Source organism: Muscardinus avellanarius, assembly GCF_963383645.1.
Source record: "Muscardinus avellanarius genome assembly, chromosome: 13".
NCBI lineage: Eukaryota > Metazoa > Chordata > Mammalia > Rodentia > Gliridae > Muscardinus > Muscardinus avellanarius.
The window spans coordinates 24,442,159-24,460,261 of NC_137799.1; the positions used below are offsets into that span (position 1 = coordinate 24,442,159).

Consider the following 18,103-nt stretch of genomic DNA (forward strand, 5'->3'; position numbering starts at 1 on the left):
TGAACACAGTATTTATATTCATTGTTGTTAGCTACTACTGTAGTTCATATATAACCAGATGTATATAACTTTTTTTAGATACCTTTAAAATTCTCTCTTAAGGCTGGGCCTGGTGGCGCACCCTTGTAATCCCCGCGCTTGGGAGGCAGAGACAGGAGGATCACACAGTTTCGAAGCCAGCCTTGCTGGCTTAAGAGACCCTGTTTTCAAGTAAAATATAAAGTAGGTCTGGGAGTGTAGCCCGGAGGTAGAAGGGTTCCATCCCAGTACCACCAAAAACAAAACAAAACAAAAATAAAATTCTCTTTTAAAATAAAAAAAATATTTCAGGTGTTTATTCTCCTAGAAAAATAGTGTTAGAAGTCAGAGTATGATTGGATATTTTTTAATATATGTATGTGTTTGTGTATATATGTGTGTACATACACATATATATGTATGTATGCATATGAATGTATGTATTTTTATGGAGGGTTAAACTTTTGTTTCCTTTCCAGATATGTGTTAAATGAATCCCAGAGTCGCCAAAATTCATCTTCAGCACAGGGTTCTTCTTCAAACAGTGGGGGAGGTTCTGGAATTCCACAGCCTCCCCCAGGAATGAGTTTTTATGCAGCTAAACGAGTTATTGGTGATAACCCATGGACACCTGAACAGCTGGAACAGGTATCGCACACTGCTTGCTCATCATGGGACTTGGCCCTGTACGCTTGCCCCTGTGAAGTTCATGGAAGCATGTGTAACAATTCCAGAATGTTCAGGCTCTCTATGGAATATGCTTGAGGGAGCAATTGATGTAATGTGTTCTCTTCGCCTTGTTGGTTATTTGTTAAAGCCCTAGGGAAAGGGAGGAGTGGGAAATACTCTTAAGTTTTTCTAACATTGTTCATATTTCAAGTATCAAGCAAAACCTATTTACAAACTGAGTATATTTAATTTTTGTTGTTTCAGTTTTTAATTATAGGTTTAATAATTATCTAGCTCCTTTGGTGCAGTTAAAATGCAATTTACCTTGTTCAACTTTTTAGGGATGTACCTTGTGTGTAAAGTGAACAACCCCTGTACTTTTCAAGTTACAATGTGGGGGAAAAGCATGACTCCCTTTTATATTTCTTCTTGGGAATTTAAAAATTGGCATTAAGAATTTTGTTCTGGATTTAAACAGGACACAGATGTTCTCTGAGCAGCTTTTAAATGACTGGTGCTCTACAGAGAAGGTGCCTCACTGTGTCTGTGTCATCAGGCACCTCAGGGAAGAACAGATGAGATCAGTATGTAATTATTTTGGAATTCAAGCAACATGGGTTAGTCTTCTAATCCTTCCTTTATTTCTCCATGGCAGTCTCAATGATTTGATCCTTTTCTTTTTGGGAATGTAAGTGGCCATTGATCAGAACAGTGTTCCCAGGAGAGGGAAAGAGGCAAGTGGGGCATTCTTGCCATTCAAAAATTTATAGAATGTTCTATTCAATGAGGTTTATGATTGATTAGACTTACGTCATTTTATATACCCTATTTTGTTTGTTTTGCTTCTTAAGCCATGATGTAAGTAAGGTAAATAGTATCAGAAGCTACTCTTGACTTAATGTGACCTGTGGCAGGCACTTGATGGTACTTTTGAGTACATTATGCCATTTAATCCTCCCAGTAACCCAGGGAGGTGTAGAAATTGTTGTTCCATCTCTGAGTGGCAGTGAAGTTTTGAGATTGACCAGGGTTTCATTGTGTCATCAAGCTTTGCGTTTAGATCTACAGATGCTGGAGGGCACTTGTTACTGTTGGTCATCACTTACTGAATTAACAGGGCTTCTGTATACATTTTGTCAGTTTCATAATCCAGTGCTGGAATAAAGATATTAAAAGATGAAAGTTGTTTTCTTCTAGTTTTTTTCCTCTGACAAAGGCTTTACTGACAACTTTCCATATAGTTAGTCAAAAAATACAGAATACACAGACAGTATCTTGTACACTAGAAGTCAATGTAACAGTGATCCCTTCCCATCATTGTAATAAAGAATCCCTCAAAATCTAAGAACTTAGTTTTAGTGGTTTTGATCCCCACCAAATAAACTGAAATAACCCAGCAGAGAATTCAAACCAAGGAAGTAGACTAGAGAAGGAGTCCAAAAGATGAAAGTTATTTTCTTCTAATTTTTAAGTATCTGTTGTTTTGTACTTTTTTATATAAGCCAGTTTTATTTGTCTAATTATAAAATTAAAGTAAGTAGTAAAAAATAGTATGAGGCTGGGGCGTAGCTCAGTGGTGGAGTGCCTAGCATGCAAAGCACCAGGATAAATAAAGAAGGCCATGAAGAGATGTGCAAAGTTATTGGGACTCCCGCCATCCCAGTTTATCATTCATCTATCTAGGGCTTATATAAATGAGGTTTTTAAAAGTTTTAGCTTTTTTTTTAAGTTGTGTTGAATAGGGGAGGGAAGGCAGACCTTTTTATACCTTTTAAATTTGTATCCTTTCTCATTTAATAATTATAAATATTTTCTATCCTAATTAATATGCATAAGAATTATTAGGTAACTGATTTTTTAAAGTGAAGTTAGTTTAATTTTCATTTTTTTTTCCTCCTAGAGTTGTTTGTGGTGAAGTTCATAGCTTCTTAACATTGCATGAAGTAGAATCTCTCTTTAGTCTGTGTTTCATTTTAGCCAGTCAATTAGATTGAATTTAAAGTAGAATTGTACTGGAATTGAGTATATTTGTTACCCTTTGGTGGTGCTGGGGATTGAATACCCAGGGGTATTCCACTTCTGAGCTATTCTCCCAGTTGTATTTTATTTTTTATTTTGAAATAGAGTCTTGCTAAATTGCTGAGGGCCTCTGAAACTATAATCCTCCTGTCTCAGCCTCCCAAGTTCTGGGATTACAGGCACACCACCATGCCTGACTGAGTAGAGTATACATGAAATCATATTCTTTGCTTTCATTATCCAAGAACAGAAAGGACAAGAACTTGTATGTAAACAAAATAGTGGAACCCTTTGGAATGTGAATTGTTTAGTTCTTTTTGAACTATTATAAAAATGTATGGAATACCATTTTCTTATTTTTTTGGTGGTATTGGGGATTAACTCTTGGGGTATTCTACCACTGAAGTACATCCCCAACTCTTATTTATTTTTTATTTTGATACAGTCTCACTGTGTTGCCCAGGATGGCCTTGAACCTACGATCCTCCTGTCTCAGACTCCCAGTACTAGGACTACAGGTGTGTACCACCCTTAAGGGTGGTACCCAGATTGGACTTGAAGGCTTTATCACTCTAGGGAGTCTGTGTAACCTCATAGGAAGGCTGTGTTTTATAATAGTTTTGGAGTCAGAGAGACTTGGGTTTCAATCATACCTTCACCACTTTTTCAAACCTTGCCTCAGTTTTTTCATCTGAAGAATGTATATAATAGTACCTACCTCATAGATTGTGAGGGTTAAATGAAACCATGAATATATATGATTTAGTATAGTCCCTGGCACATTGTATACCTTAGTGGGGCTGATACTTACATAGATGTTTCTATATGAAAGAGATGTCGTTACTATTAATCCTTGGTTTATGACCACACTGATAATTTAAACAGTACTTTTAGAGAGTGTTCTTTGTTTCCCTAACCATTCTTTCTCCTTCCCTTCATTTGTCTACAGTGCAAATTGGGTATAGTGAAATTCATAGAAGCTGAACAGGTGCCTGAACTCGAAGCTGTTCTCCACCTGGTGATTGCTTCTAGTGACACACGCCACAGTGTGGCAACAGCAGCAGATCTGGAGTTGAAAAGCAAGCAAAGGTGATTACTGTCCTATTAAGATTTCAAATTGAAGAGCCAGATTTCTAAAAGCTCTGCACATATTTGTTCTTTTAGGATTTTATGAAATGAATTATTCAACTGTTGATTGGCATTATAAATTGAAATAATTTTTGGAAAGCAGTCTGCAATAAGTAATGAATTATGAAAATATTTACACCCTTTTATCTAAATCTTTGGGAATTAATCCTAAATAAATCATATAAGAGAAGTAAAGAAGCTGGGAGTGGTAGTGCACACTTGTAATTCTAGTACTTGGGAGGCTGAGGTACGAGGATCACAGACTCGAGGACGGTATTAGTAAGTAGTGAGACTCATTAACCTAGTGAGAACCTGTTTCCAAATAAAAATAGGGCTGAGGATTTACCTGGGAGGTAGAATGCTTCTGTGTTCAACCCCCAGTACCACTACCACCAAAAAAAAAAAAAATGTTATGAATTTGTTCAATGTATCATTCCCTATTATTGTTTTAAAAAAAAAGTGAAAAAAAGCTAGGTGTGGTGGTGCTTGCCTGTAATCTAATTACTTGTAGGCTGAGACAGGAGGAACACAGGTTTAAGTAAGTCTCAGCAACTTAGAATTTCTTCCCAAATAAAAATATAGGGCTGGGAGAATAGCTTAGAGGTAGAATGCCTCTAGATTCAATCTCCAGCACCACTAAAAAAAAAGTGGAAACAAATTCAGTTTTTGACAATGGGGATAGATTAACTGTATATCTTTTTATGGAATTTTATATATCTGCCAAAATAATTATAAAAGTAATGTAGCAATATGTAAATTGCTCCAAATAATGGCAAAATAATAAAGCAATGTGCAAATGGCATAATTTATAGATTATAAATTTAAAAAGTAACATGCAAAGGCTAAATAGTAATATAAAAATGAAGATATTTGATGAAGATATTTGATGAACCCAGGGGCATTCTCCCTCCTAAGTACACCCTCAGCACTATTTTATTTTTTATTTTGAAACCAGGTCTCACTAAGTTGCTGAGGCTAGTCACAAACCTGTGATCCTCCTGTCTCAGCCTTCCAAGTACTAGGATTTCAAGGGTGTTGTGCCAGCATGTCTGGCTCATGGTTTTTTTTTTTTTTAATTTAATGCTTATATTTATGTAATAAGCATTGGACAGTGGAATGTGGATAAAGTCAAAACTTTTTCAAGGTTGTATGCAGTACAGTTATTTTTCTCAAAAGGAAATTAGTCCAGGAAGGTATAATAGAATAAGGAGATTAGCCTTATAGGGTCTTAGTGTGCTTATTGAAATGTGAGCGAGTGTGCAGTGGTGATGGTTGGAAATGCCTTACTGCTGAGAGCATGTGAGGTGGCATAGAGGAGGAAGTTAGTCATGGCTTTAGTTCTCGTCATGCCTCTTGCCAGTTATATGAATTCAGGAGGCTGATTTAACTCCTTGGGCCTTAGACTCTAGAAAATGATAATTGACTATATTGTTTAGGCTTCTATATTGTTTAGAATCTAACATCTCTACAAGCCTAAATTTCTAGTTGCTTATATTTTTGGTATTTCTTTCAAGGAATTTGGTTTTGAAATATCAAAGAATTCCTCCTCTAAAACTTTTCTATGTTTGAACTGGCCCTATTTTTTTTATACCATATTCTGGTTGTGATGGTTGGAAATGCACATGTGCTGCTTAAGTATTTTAGTTATTTTGTTTTTATCTATTAAAAATTATATAGTGGGTATGGTGGCACATGCCTGTAATATCCCAGTACTTAGGAGGCTGAGACAGAGAGATCACAGATTTGTGCTCAGCCTCAGCAGCCTAGCAAGACCCTCAGCAGCTTAATAAAACTCTGTTTAAAAAAAAGGTGGGGCTAGGAGTGTGGCTCAGAGGTAGGCCGCTTCTGGATTCACTTCCCACAATGTCACACAGTATGCATTTTTCCATAAAAATAATAGAACATTGTTAAAAGATAAATATTGAGTCAGAGAACATTATGCAGGCACTCTCTTTTGTTTAAGAAAAAGCCCAAAGTATCTCTTTTTTTCCCCCCTTTTTCTTCAGTATTTGGGATTGAACCCAGGGGCATAGACATTCTACTCTGATCTACACCACCAGCCCGATTTTTTATCTTTTATTTTGTTTATTTTTTGTATGTATGTATGTATGTATGTATGTATGTATGTATGTATGTATGTATTGGTACTGAGGGTGGAACCCACTGGCTTTTCTACCTTTGGGCTATACTCTCAGATGTATTTTATACTTTATTTGGAAACAGGGTCTCACTAAATTGCTGAGAGCCTCACTAAGTAGCTGAGGATGGCCATGAACCTGCGATCCTCCGGTCTTAGCCTCCCAAGTACTGAGATTACAAGTGTGCACCATCATACCTGGCTGTATCACAGTCTTTCTTTTAAAATGAGTATGCTCAGCCAGGCATACTAAGTACTGGGAGTACAAGCGTGTGCCACCACGCCCGGCAGCCAAAGTATCTCTTTAAATGATGCATCTATTTCTTTTATCTACCTGTCTGCTGTATTCATCTACTTATTTTATGCACATAGGAAAGAAATCTAGAAAAAGATATACTAAAGTTAGTGGTTGTCTTGAAAAGGAGCCAGGGGTATATGGTTTGGTTTTTAAGGAATTTTATTTTTTGTATCATTTGTTTCTAAACTGGCATATCAAGCATGCAGTCAGAAAACTGAAAGTATAAAGAGGGGAAGAAGCAGAATAAAAGGAACAGTGATCATTATACTCATTTTTTTAACCACTATCAACTGTTGAGTTCTTTTTATAAAGTGTTTTGTCAAAACTCTCTAAGCCTGAATTATTGTAGAAGGGAAGCAGTGGCGGGGCTCTAGAATTAATTAGTGGCAGTCAGCTGAGAAAAGAGGTGAGTAATACCTAAGATAGAGTTGTAGAATGTCTTTGAGAGTAGGGGACTATAGCCAGTCAAAGGCAGATTAAACTATGAAAAGAGATGGATCAGAAAAGCAGTGGGGGCAGCATGATAAATTGTGTTTGTACAAATACAGCATAGCTAAGCAGAACCAGCATGGAAAGTCAGAGAGAGGAGGGGCAGACCTCACCAGTCAGGTGAAATAAAGGATTGCATTATAGCTAGGGTTTTTTTTTGTTGAGCTACACTCTCACCTTTTTTTTTAATTTTTTATTTGGAAACAGGGTTTTGCTAGCTTGCTGAGAGCCTCACTAAGTTGCAGAGGCTGGCTTCAAACCTGTAATTCTCCTGTCTCAGCCTCCCAAGTACTGAGATTACAGGTGTGCGCCACCATACCTGACATTGCTAGGTTTATTAAATATTTTGACAAGGTCTCTTGCTTGGCGAGGGAGTGGTGGTAATCACCTTATATACTAATCCTGATTTTTGTGGAGCCCAAACAGGAATAAGTCTTACTGACAAATGGCAGTTTGACTGCTCTGTAGAGGTAGGTGCTGAAAACTGCGAGTGTGTCCTCCTAGGTAAGGAATGGGGCTGCTGGGAATCAAACGATACAGCATTAGACAACAATGGATTACAAGCTTCCATGGCTGTGAATTTTAAGAGTAGAAATTTGTCACTTACCACTTTGAATTTCACTTGGTAACCCAGAATAATTGTCCCCTGCCCCAGGCTTTTAGAACACGGGTTAGTGTAGCTCTGGCTCCTCCATGGTGTTGGCCTTGAGAGCTCCTATATAGGAATACAGTCCAGTTTTTTTGCATGGTACCAGATCGGGTCATTGGATGCAATAATTGGTGAGTCAAGGTCAGATAAATGATCCATATATTTTTAAAGCTAACTTTGGTAGAAGTTCCTTTTATTTTCTTTCTTCTGCATCAGTTGCTTATTTAATTTGTGTATTTCTAACATTTTCTTTTGGTAACAGATATATGAGGTTATGATTTTTGAAATCATTGCAGTGGGAGGAAACAATAATTTTAACATCCTATATTGAATCTTTCCATAGCTTAATCGACTGGAATAATCCTACCATCGTTAATAAGATGTACAAGGTTTACCTTGGAGATATACCACTGAAGACAAAAGAGGTAGGTTGGTTTGATTTATTCTCATCAGTATAAAAAACATTTCGTTGATGTGAACTGTAGTTTTTCTCCTATTTTGATTTAAGCTGAATCTATATGAAATACTAGTTTTAAGCCAGCCTAGTCTAGCTGAGTTAAAATCTTCTAGTAATTTAGTTTACTAAATCTGTTATTTTCAATGCAGGTGCAGAAATAATGATGACATATTGTCTAGATTACTGATCAGTAAATTTTCCATAAATATTTTAGATTTGTAGACTTATGGTTTCTTTTCTTTTCTCTCTCTCTCTCTCTTTTTTTTTTTTTTTTTTGCGGTACTAGGGATTCCAGGGCATTCTACCTATGAGCTATACTTTCTGCCCTATTTTTTAGTTTTTATTTTGAAACAGGGTCTCAGTAAGTTTTGGAGGGCACAAGTAACTGAGGCTGGCTTCAAACCTGCTATCCTCTTGTCTCAGCCTCCCATGTACTGGGATTACAAGCCTGTGCCCACCACGCCCATCTTAACTTATGGTTTCTGAAGCTACAATTACTCAATGCTTTTGTAACATTAAAGAAGCAGTAGGTAATACATAACTGAATAAATATGACTAATTTCCAACCAAACATTGGATACTGACATTTGAATATTGTCTTTCTCATGTGTTACAAAATAATATTTCTGTGATTTTTAAAAAATCATTTAAATACATGATTTTTAATTCATAGGCCCTATCAAAATAGATGGTGGGCCAGATTTGGTTTGTGTGCTTTAGTTTGCTGAACCCTCATCTAGAAACTACAAGCAAAAGATGGGTTCTTCTGCAGCTTTGAAGTAAAATGTTGCTCAGTAGCATAAGTTCTTTTCACTGTGTTTAAAAGAATTTCACATCCAAAACTATACACACAAGGATGATTTGTTTTCTTGCTTTTAACTTAAACAATAAGTAGTTTAAGAAATCTTATCAGCTCAAATTGAGAAAGAACAATGAATTGAGACCTCTGAATTCCAGCCCTGAATGTACATGCGCCATTGGCTGTAAGGTGGTTATTAAAAACATTCACAGAAAGTGTGACGCAGTGCCACTTCTTGGTGTGTTTTGGAAAGTGTAGCTAATTTTTATAAGAAAGCTATTTATGAAATTAATGTTCCCAAGTGAATAAACATTTAAAAATTTCTCAGTTTTAATGTCTAATAAATGCTGACAGGCTATATTGATGCAAATAAAAGCTGTTTTGGAGTCTTTAGAGCAAAAGATAAGTGATTTTGAATTGCTGTGTTATAATCAGACATATTTCTCACAGGGAGCAGTTCTGAAACCAGAGCTCAAAAGGGACCCAGTCAGTACCAGAGTCAAGTTAAAGATTGTTCCCCATCTCCTTCGTTCTAGACAAGCTGCTGAAACGTTCCCAGCTAACATTCAGGTAATTTCTTTCTTTTAGAGAAGAATGCCTAATTTGCCCTTTTATGTTTATTTTATTAGAGAAAGAAGTGTGTTAATGATATTCAGGAGGTAGGTTGATGTATGTAGATTGAGTTTCTATTTTTTTCTTAATTATTTCTGCAGAAATCATTAGGGATTGAACTCAGGGACATTCTATCTGTGAGCTATATCCCCGGCCCTATTGTATTTTTATTTTGAAACAGGGTCTTGCTATGTTAATGAAAGTATCATTATTTGCTGAGACTGTCCTCGAACCTGTAATCCTCCTGTCTTAGGCTCCCAACTACTGGGATTTCAAGCAGGTAATGTTACAAGGCTCTGCAGAGATTATTAAAAACATGGTTTTCATTCACTCTAAATTTATGGTGATAATCTCTTTCAAACCAGGTTGTGTGTGTGTGTGCATGTGTGTGTGTGTGTACTTGTTCGTTTTATTGGGGATTTAACCCAGGGGCATTTTATTTATTATTTATTTTTTTTTGTGTGTGTGTGGTATTGGGGATAGAACCCAGGGGCATTCTACCTCTGAGCTATACTGCAGCCCTATTTTTTTATTCTTTATTTTGAAACAGTCTCACTGAATTGCAAAGGGTCTCACTAAGTAGCTGAGGTTGTCCTTGAACTGAGATCCTCCTGTCTCAGCCTCCCAAATGTTGGGATTATAAGCATGCGCCACCACCCTGGCATATTTTTTTTTACTTTGAAACTGTTGAGGCTGGCCTTGAACCTGTGATCCTCTCAAGTACTGGGATTATAGTTGTACATCACTGTTCCCAGTTTCCATTGTGTATTTTTAAATAACCTTTTTTTTTTTTTTTTTTTGGTGTCTGTCTACATATGTAGTATTGAGGATTGAACCCCCAGGCATTTTACCTCTGAGCTAATTCTCCAGCCTTATTATTTATTATTATTATTATTATTATTATTATTATTATTATTATTATTATTTTGGTGGTACTGGGGATGGAACCTAGGGGCATTCTAACTCTGAGCTATACCCCTAGCCCTATGTTTTATTCTTTATTTTGAAACAGGGTCTCACTGAGTTGTAAAGAGCCTCACTTAGTAGCTGAGGCTGTTCACGAACTGCAATACTCCTGACTCAGCCTCCCAAATGCTGGGATTACACACGTGCACCACTACGCCTGGTCCCCAGCCCTATTTTTAATTTTTATTTTGAAACAGGGTCTCAAAGTAGTGAGAGTCTCACTACTTTCTGAGGCTGTTCTTGAACTTGTATTCCTTCTGTTTCAGCCTCCTAAGTACTGGTATTACATGCGTATGCCACTACGCTAGGCAAAATAGCCTGTTTTTGAGCTCAATAGTTTTTATGTTTGATCTGTCCTGCTAATTGATACTCTCTGTGTGTTTTTAAATTTCACTGAGTGAGCTGGGCGTGGTGGCGCACGCTTGTAATCCCAGCGCTTGGGAGGCTGAGACAGGAGGATCGTACAGGTTCGAAGCCAGCCTCAGCTACTTAGTGAGGCTCTCAGCAACTTAGTGAGACTGTTTCCAAATAAAGTATAAAATAGGTCTGGGAGTATAGCCCAGAGGTAGAAAGCCTCTAGGTTCCACCCCCAGTACCACCAGAAAAAAGAAAAGAAATTCACTGAGTGAAATATTCAGCTCAAGAATTTTTTTTTCTTTTTTGTATGCTTTTATTGGTGCACTGTAGTCTCAATGTAAATCATGTTAACAGTGACATCCATGTACATGTTCTTGGTGTTGTTTGATTTTTAAAAATTTCTTACATATCTTTGTTAAGTTTCTTTGTTAGAATAATGAAATATGCTGGGTTTCAATTTTAAGGCCTGGATTTATCCCTTTCCTTCATGCAGGAGACATGCTAGGCTGCTTGGAGTTGGGACAGGGTGAGGCTGATGCTGGCAGCTCTTTGCTCCCTGTCTTCTTCACTTTGTCTTTTATTTTTGTTAAACTAAGCACTGAGGTCTCTCACCTTATTTCCTTAGCTCCTGTGGAGGCAATATGGGGTGTGAGTAGCTATTCAATTTGGTGTGTCTATGGTGACACCATCCCTGGAGGCCACCATCTTCTCTCTCCTCTCTAGAGATGGCTTATATTATATTGATGAGTTTTATTTTATTTCTGGTTGGTCAAATTTTTTTTAATCATACAAAGATTTTTTTTATGCTGTTTCTGTGTCAATTGAGATAATTAGGTGTTTTTCTCTTTTTGTTCTGTTAGTGTGGAGTATTATATTGATTTTTGTAGATTAAACTTCCTTGCCTTTTAGGAGTAAATCTCATTTGGTCCTAGTGTATAAATCTCCTAAGTTGCTGTGAATTCAGTTTAGTATTTCATCAAGGATATGTTTCTGTCTTTTTTTGGTGTCAATGTTTATAAAGGATATTAGTTGGCAGTTTTCTTGTAAAGTCAGTTTTATTTGCTTTTGATCTTAAGTCTCAGACTTTTAAATAAGTCTGCCATAATAACTACCTCATAGCAGTGTTAAGATAGATAGAATATTAGTTAGGAGGCGTAGAACACAGAAGTTGGTTCTTACTCAGTTATTAAGTTCTCAGTAAAAGGCAGAAGGCCTTCTGGCCTCATCCCTTGCCACCCTTTGCCCTTTACCTTTGCTCCAACAGAAGATTGTAGCTTCTTAGATGTGCTACGTTCATGGTCTGTGGCTCCGCTCTGCTGGCACAGAGGCTCCTTTCCTTTCTAGCCTGGCAAACATCTACTCATGCTTCATTATTGCTCAAGAGTGCGCCTCTGATCTCCTATCTGACTCCTTTTCAGTCCCAGAGGAACACACTGTCCTTTGTGGTTTCACAGCATGGTGGACACAACAGGCTTCTGCTTTAGCATCTGTCTGGCTTAAAGCTTATTTGTTTATATGGCTCTGTCATAATTCTAGATGATAAAATGTTCATTCCCAGTGTCTGGTATATTAACATTTGAATACTTTCAAATATTCTGTTCCATGTGTTCCTAAACATAAAATCGCCACAGAAAAGCTTCTTAGATTTTACTTTTTTTTTTTTTTTTTTGGTGGTACCGGGGTTCCTGGAAGCCCTTCTACTTCCGGGCTACACTCCCAGACCTATTTTTACATTTTTTAAATTGGAAACAGGGTCTCCGAAGCCAGCGCGCGCGGCTAGCTTCGAACCTGCGCGATCCTCCTGTCTCTGCCTCCCAAGCGCGGGGATTACAAGCGTGCGCCACCACGCCCGGCTTAGATTTTACTTTCTAAACACTGTTTCCCAGTCACTTTCTCCATAATTTTGTTCAGAAAATGTTTGTAGTAATAGTACATTATATAAACTGCTGGAACATCTGGCCAAATATTCAAATTCTCCCATAGATGTGTGCTTTATTTCTAGTGACTTGTTTCTATGTTTTGAAAACAAATCCAGCTAAAATTGGGCTTTCTCAAAGTTAAACTCATGGTCTGCCCTCATCAGCTGGCCTGCCTTGCTCGCTGCCCTGTGCTCCCATGCCTTGCCTTTTTTTTCTTTTGTTTTTGAACATGTGGAAGCACCCAGCACAATTCTTCACATATAACATATGCACCATAAATTTAAACTTCTTCACAGAATGCTAATGTTTCAATTAATCCCTCTGCTTTTATTGTCTTACCGTATTATTCTATGCAGTATGACATCAGAGCCGGTGTGATGATGCACGCTTGGAATCCCAGTACTTGGGAGGCTGAGACAGGAGGATTGCAGGTTTGTGGCCAGCCTCAGCAATTTAGTGGGGCCTTCCGCAACTTAGTGAGACCCTGTTTCAAAATAAAAGAATAAAAATAGGGCTGGAGGTGTAGCTTGGAGGTAGAATGCCCCTGGGTTCAATCTCCAGCACCACACACACACACACAAAAGTGATACCAGATGATTGTTCTTAAAAAAGTCTGTTCCAAATAATATAGCACGGGACTATATTTGTCCTCTATCATTTTGAATAAATATACATTTTAATACTCAACAATATTCTGTGCCTTGATAACAGTGCTTGCTTTATTTAAAAATATCTCATGCTACCAAGCATAGTAGAAATTATAAAGCCAGATAGATACTCAGTGGTAGTATTCCGTACCTTACGTGTTATTGTTAAATAAGAACAGAGTACTAAGTAGTTTTTAGAACAAAAATATATAAGTTTTTTTAAATTGTGAAAATAATCTTTCCCATAAAAAGTAGGAGTTTGAGCAGTTATATGTCTTTTTTCTTTTGGTATTGAGTTTTAAACTGAGGAGCATTCTACCTATGAGCTACACCCTAAGCCCTTTTAATTTTTTGTGGGGGGATACTGGGGTTTCAACCCAGGGGCATTCTACCTCTGAGCTACACCTTGAGCCCTGTTTTTTATTTTTTATTTTGAAACAGGGTCTCACTAAGTTGCAGAGAACCTCACTAAGTAACTGAGGCTGTATGCAAACCTATGATTCTTCTGTCTTAGCCTCCAATGTACTGGGATCACAGGAGTGCACCACCACACTCAGCTTGGTTTAAATATCTTTGATGTTCAATATTGGAACTTGTTGAATGCTACACAGGACTCATCCTCAAGGCTTGCATTGTAGACAGGTTTTACATAGTACATAGAACACCTCTACCTGACCACACACTTGTGGAATGTTTTAATTTTGAAGTTTTCTGTAAAGCTTTTTATTATAATTTGTTCTAAGTGACTACTTATAATTAAGAAACCTTATTGCTTCCAAATGATTCCATCTGCTAGTGTTCTTTATGTGGTATGGAATGGCAAAGTGGTGCCCTAGTGAAGTGTGAACTCTTCATTGCTTCCTCTTGGTAGACCCAGAAGTTTTCCAGACTTACAGAGATTAACCACAAGTCTATGTTATATCATGACTATTGGTAGGAACTACTAATCAGCTTTCTAAGCTGGTTGGCTAATGTTTGCTGTATTAAAAAGAACTGAATTAATTTTGAAGAAGATGATGTAGTGTTAAAGGTCTACTATTGAATCCTGACTACTATTTGAAAATAATAAATTGTTACTTTTGTTGATTGATGTCTATTTTGTTCCTTTTACATAGGTGGTATATGATGGACTTTTTGGTACAAATACAAATTCAAAGTTAAGAACATTATCCCTACAGTTTGTACATCACATTTGTATAACGTAAGTTTTAAAAATTATTCTAATTGTTGTTTTCAACTGCTGAAATGGTCAAATGATTTGAGTATATATATTTTTACCCATATTACCTAGAAAGAAATCATGTTTGTTTATCTTAAAATTTTTCAGATTTTAACTGATTGTGGTGGCGCGTGCTTGTAATCCCCAGAACTTGGGAGGCTGGGACAGGAGGATCACAGGTTTGCAGTCAGCCTCAGCTATTTAGTGAGGCCCTCCACAGCATAGTGAGATCCTGTTTCAAAATAAAGAATAAAAAAAGAGGGCAGAGGGGTGTAGTTTGGAGGTAGAATGCCCCTAGGTTTAATTTCCATTACTGCCCCAAACAAAAAAGCAGATTTTAATGGGTTATTTAATTTAGCTTGTCTCTAAAAATTTTAAGTAATCATCTGAAAAGATATGTAACTTTTTTATTTATTTATTTACTTTTGTGATACTGAGGATGGAATCCAGGGGCATTCTACCTTCAAGCTACATCCCCAGCCTTATTTTTTATTCTTTATTTAGAAACAGGGTCTCACTAAGTTGTGGAGGGCCTCACAAGTTGCTAAGGCTGGCCGCAAGCCTGTGTTCTCCTGTCTCAGCCTTGCAAGTACTGGGATTACAAGTGTGCACCACCATTCCCGGCTAAAGATACATAACTCTTATCTTGCTTTACTTATGTGCTTTTTTAAAAGTTGTCCAGAAGTGAAGATTAAGCCATTAGGCCCAATGCTTTTGAATGGCCTCACTAAGCTGATCAGTGAGTATAAAGACGTAAGTGATTTGTCTTTTAAATTTTAATGTTTTGTATTTTGAAGTGTTTTATATTATTTTTGGTCTATCTGTTATGTATTGTTTACTATTGTTCATTGTTTAACATTTTTACTTGAAGTGGTGCAAACTTCAGAAATTACCTGCCATATTTTGCTTTTCTTAAAGATATATGATAAACTGATATAAGTCTTGAGGGTCTTACCACTTCTTTAAATAACATGTTTTAAAGTGAGAGCATTTTATACTTCTGTGCATTATATAAAATGAAAGGAATTAGTTGAAATTTATTTTATGATTTATTTCCATATGGGACTATTTGGATTTGGCTTACAATGGGAAACAGTGTTATTTATTAGGGGCTAAGAGTTCATTGGTTCAGAATTCTGTCAAAACATGCATTCAGTAAATTTTTGATTCTTTAAGATAAGTGAGATGAGAATTTTTTGGATTATAGAATTTTTGAATCCTATTTTTCCTACTGTATTTCTCTCACTATTGCCAGTATTTCAGGAGTATGTGCTAAAAAGGTAAGGTTAAGGTTTTGCAAACTCCAGTTAGCATTAATTCTTCCGCCTTAGCTAAACATGAATGCATGTTTGTAATAATACGGTGAGATCAAGAGCTTGCCATTTGAAGTTAGGATTGAATTTGAATGTCAGTTTGGTCTTTGGTGAATTACTTAAAAGCTGGGAGCCAGAGCTGACGTGTTGGCAGTGGCATCATGTGCTGCATTGGCCCTGAGCCCAGCATCTGTATTGGCCTGTGTAGACTGGGTCTGTTCTTTATCAGAAACATGAAAACAGTAGTACTTGCTCCCTGTGTGATTGTGAGCATTGAGTCAGTTCACCTAGATGGCTCGCACAGTGCAGGACCCTAGCAGGCGTTATTGCTGATGATCAGCTGCTCTCTTGCACAGCTGTGCTTCCAGGGCATGCTGTAGGCCTGGCTCTCCTAGCTGCTTTCTTTAACTGAATAATGCTTGCCTGGTTTTTAAGGTCTAGGGAACCTTTCCCTTTATCTTATGGCATGGATAATCAGATGCTTTGGAGTGGTTGGTAGAAATAAAAAAATTTGGTGACTTCTGAGGTGAAAAATGTATATTTCAAAATATGTTAGAGAGTCCAGGTAAACCATAGGAATCTAACCGTCCTACCTCCAGGAGACATCTGCATGCCTTCCTGACAGGTGAATCCATGAGTGACTAGGAAGGTGTGTCAGAGTGAATCCTAGGTTGAATAGAACCCATAGGCATAAGCTTTAATGGCAGGAGTTTGTTACTGTGTTTTCAGTAATCAGACTATTGGTTTTCATAAAACTATGCGAAATTCTATTTATATCTTCAGGAGGGAACCTCAGTAATTCACTTAATGGCTCTGACCCTTTAATTTGTTATGAAGAAAGAAATGAGAGGAAGCTTGATTATTATAGTGTAGCTATTTAAATCATACTACAGCTTACTGCAGTTTTGGCAAAAGAGTGAGGAACCTATTCTTCTGGACAGTGATGAATGTTCTGATTACTTATGCTGTTTTCCTAGAGAATTGAAATGTTTTCCTAGAGTATTTTGGTGTTTGTGGAATATGTGGTGTTGAAAATATCTTGACTTGAGTACCAGCTTAGAGAAACATTTCATAGATGATTACTGCATTTTCCTTTTAGAGTAAGTTGGGGACGCAGGTTTTGTTTTGTTTTTCCTTTTGGTAGTATGATGGCTTCTGGGTTTGAATGTTTTTTTTTTGTTTTTGTTTTTGTTGTTCAGATGCTATTATCCTGTAATTAGGCAGAGTGAGACCTAGGTTTAACAAGGAGTAAAATAATGCATGTAATTGCAGCGAAAAGGTTTTGCTGTTTACTGTATTTTTTGTTTTGTCTGTTTTTTTGTTTTCTTTTTTTGTTTTCTTCTTTTTTTTCTTTTTTGTTTAATTTCAAGGACCCTAAACTACTGTCAATGGCATATTCAGCTGTTGGAAAACTCTCCAGGTGAGTAAACTCTTTTTCAGAGAGATATCCTGTTGGTAAATTGAGAAAAAAATATATGGCATTTAATGATGGACGGAGAATAAATTTGTTGTGATTCTGAAAGCAAATGTACTTAGTGGCCATAGGTTGTTTAGAAATGTCTTTGTAAGAGAAAGATATGAGACATTTTAATTTATATTTGAAGATACATTACCATATTAAACATAGTCTTTAGTGACATTTTGAGTTTAATTCCATCATAATGGTTTACAATTTTTGACCCCTACAGACAGTTGATTGACTTTATGTGTTCTTATTGCTACTTACTCCTAAACTTGATAATCCCAGCACTTGAATTTTGTCTGGTGGTTCTTCTTTTCTGGTAGTGTTTATATTATTCTGAGTGGCCCTCTTGTCACAGATGGATTTACTTTCTTCTGCTCAGCATGACTTCCTCCCTACAGTTCCTCCGGGTTTTTGCCTTCTCTCACTGTATTTCAGAGCTGGGAGGTGGAGATGAAGTGTCCTCGGTAGCACCCTGTGCTGCTTTGGCCCTGAGAGAGAGCAGGTTCTGTATTGGCCTGTGTAGACAAGGCCTGTTCTTTTTTACTGTGCAGAGAAAGGAGTTGGGATTCAGAAGAAAGTAAGCCCAGATTCACCTTGTAGAGCGCAAGGTTGTGGCAATCCTTACTGTTGGCTTCCACAAATTTCAGTTTTTTCTTATTTCTTTTCTTCCTGTGAAAATCAGAAATGTTAACTGAATGCATGGAAGATTATAGAAAAATATCTAGAAAATTTATGTATTAATCAAGGATTACTTGGATTAGATAGTTGAAGGATAAGATATTTACTTTAAAAATATTAGGCTTTGGGGGAGGGAATCTTATTATGCCAACATATATGGAGAGGAAAATGTTTAGAAAAATTTGTGTAGAAAAATTTGTGTGTGGTTTCATCTTCTTTTTTCGTTTCATGGAAATTTATGATAGTAATTATACCCTTGTATTT

General features: G+C 36.9%; 1 protein-coding gene across 1 annotated transcript in view; it reads left to right on the forward strand.

The window, feature by feature from the left end:
• ECPAS (Ecm29 proteasome adaptor and scaffold) overlaps positions 1-18,103 on the forward strand; it is a gene marked incomplete at both ends in the record, with an annotated part of 115,627 nt that overhangs the window by 45,051 nt on the left and 52,473 nt on the right. The window contains 7 exons of the mRNA XM_080709071.1: positions 498-666; positions 3,656-3,795; positions 7,751-7,832; positions 9,114-9,233; positions 14,280-14,365; positions 15,058-15,136; positions 17,067-17,116. Of these exons, the coding sequence (XP_080565197.1) occupies positions 498-666; positions 3,656-3,795; positions 7,751-7,832; positions 9,114-9,233; positions 14,280-14,365; positions 15,058-15,136; positions 17,067-17,116 (726 nt within the window). The remainder of the gene's footprint in view (positions 1-497; positions 667-3,655; positions 3,796-7,750; positions 7,833-9,113; positions 9,234-14,279; positions 14,366-15,057; positions 15,137-17,066; positions 17,117-18,103) is intronic.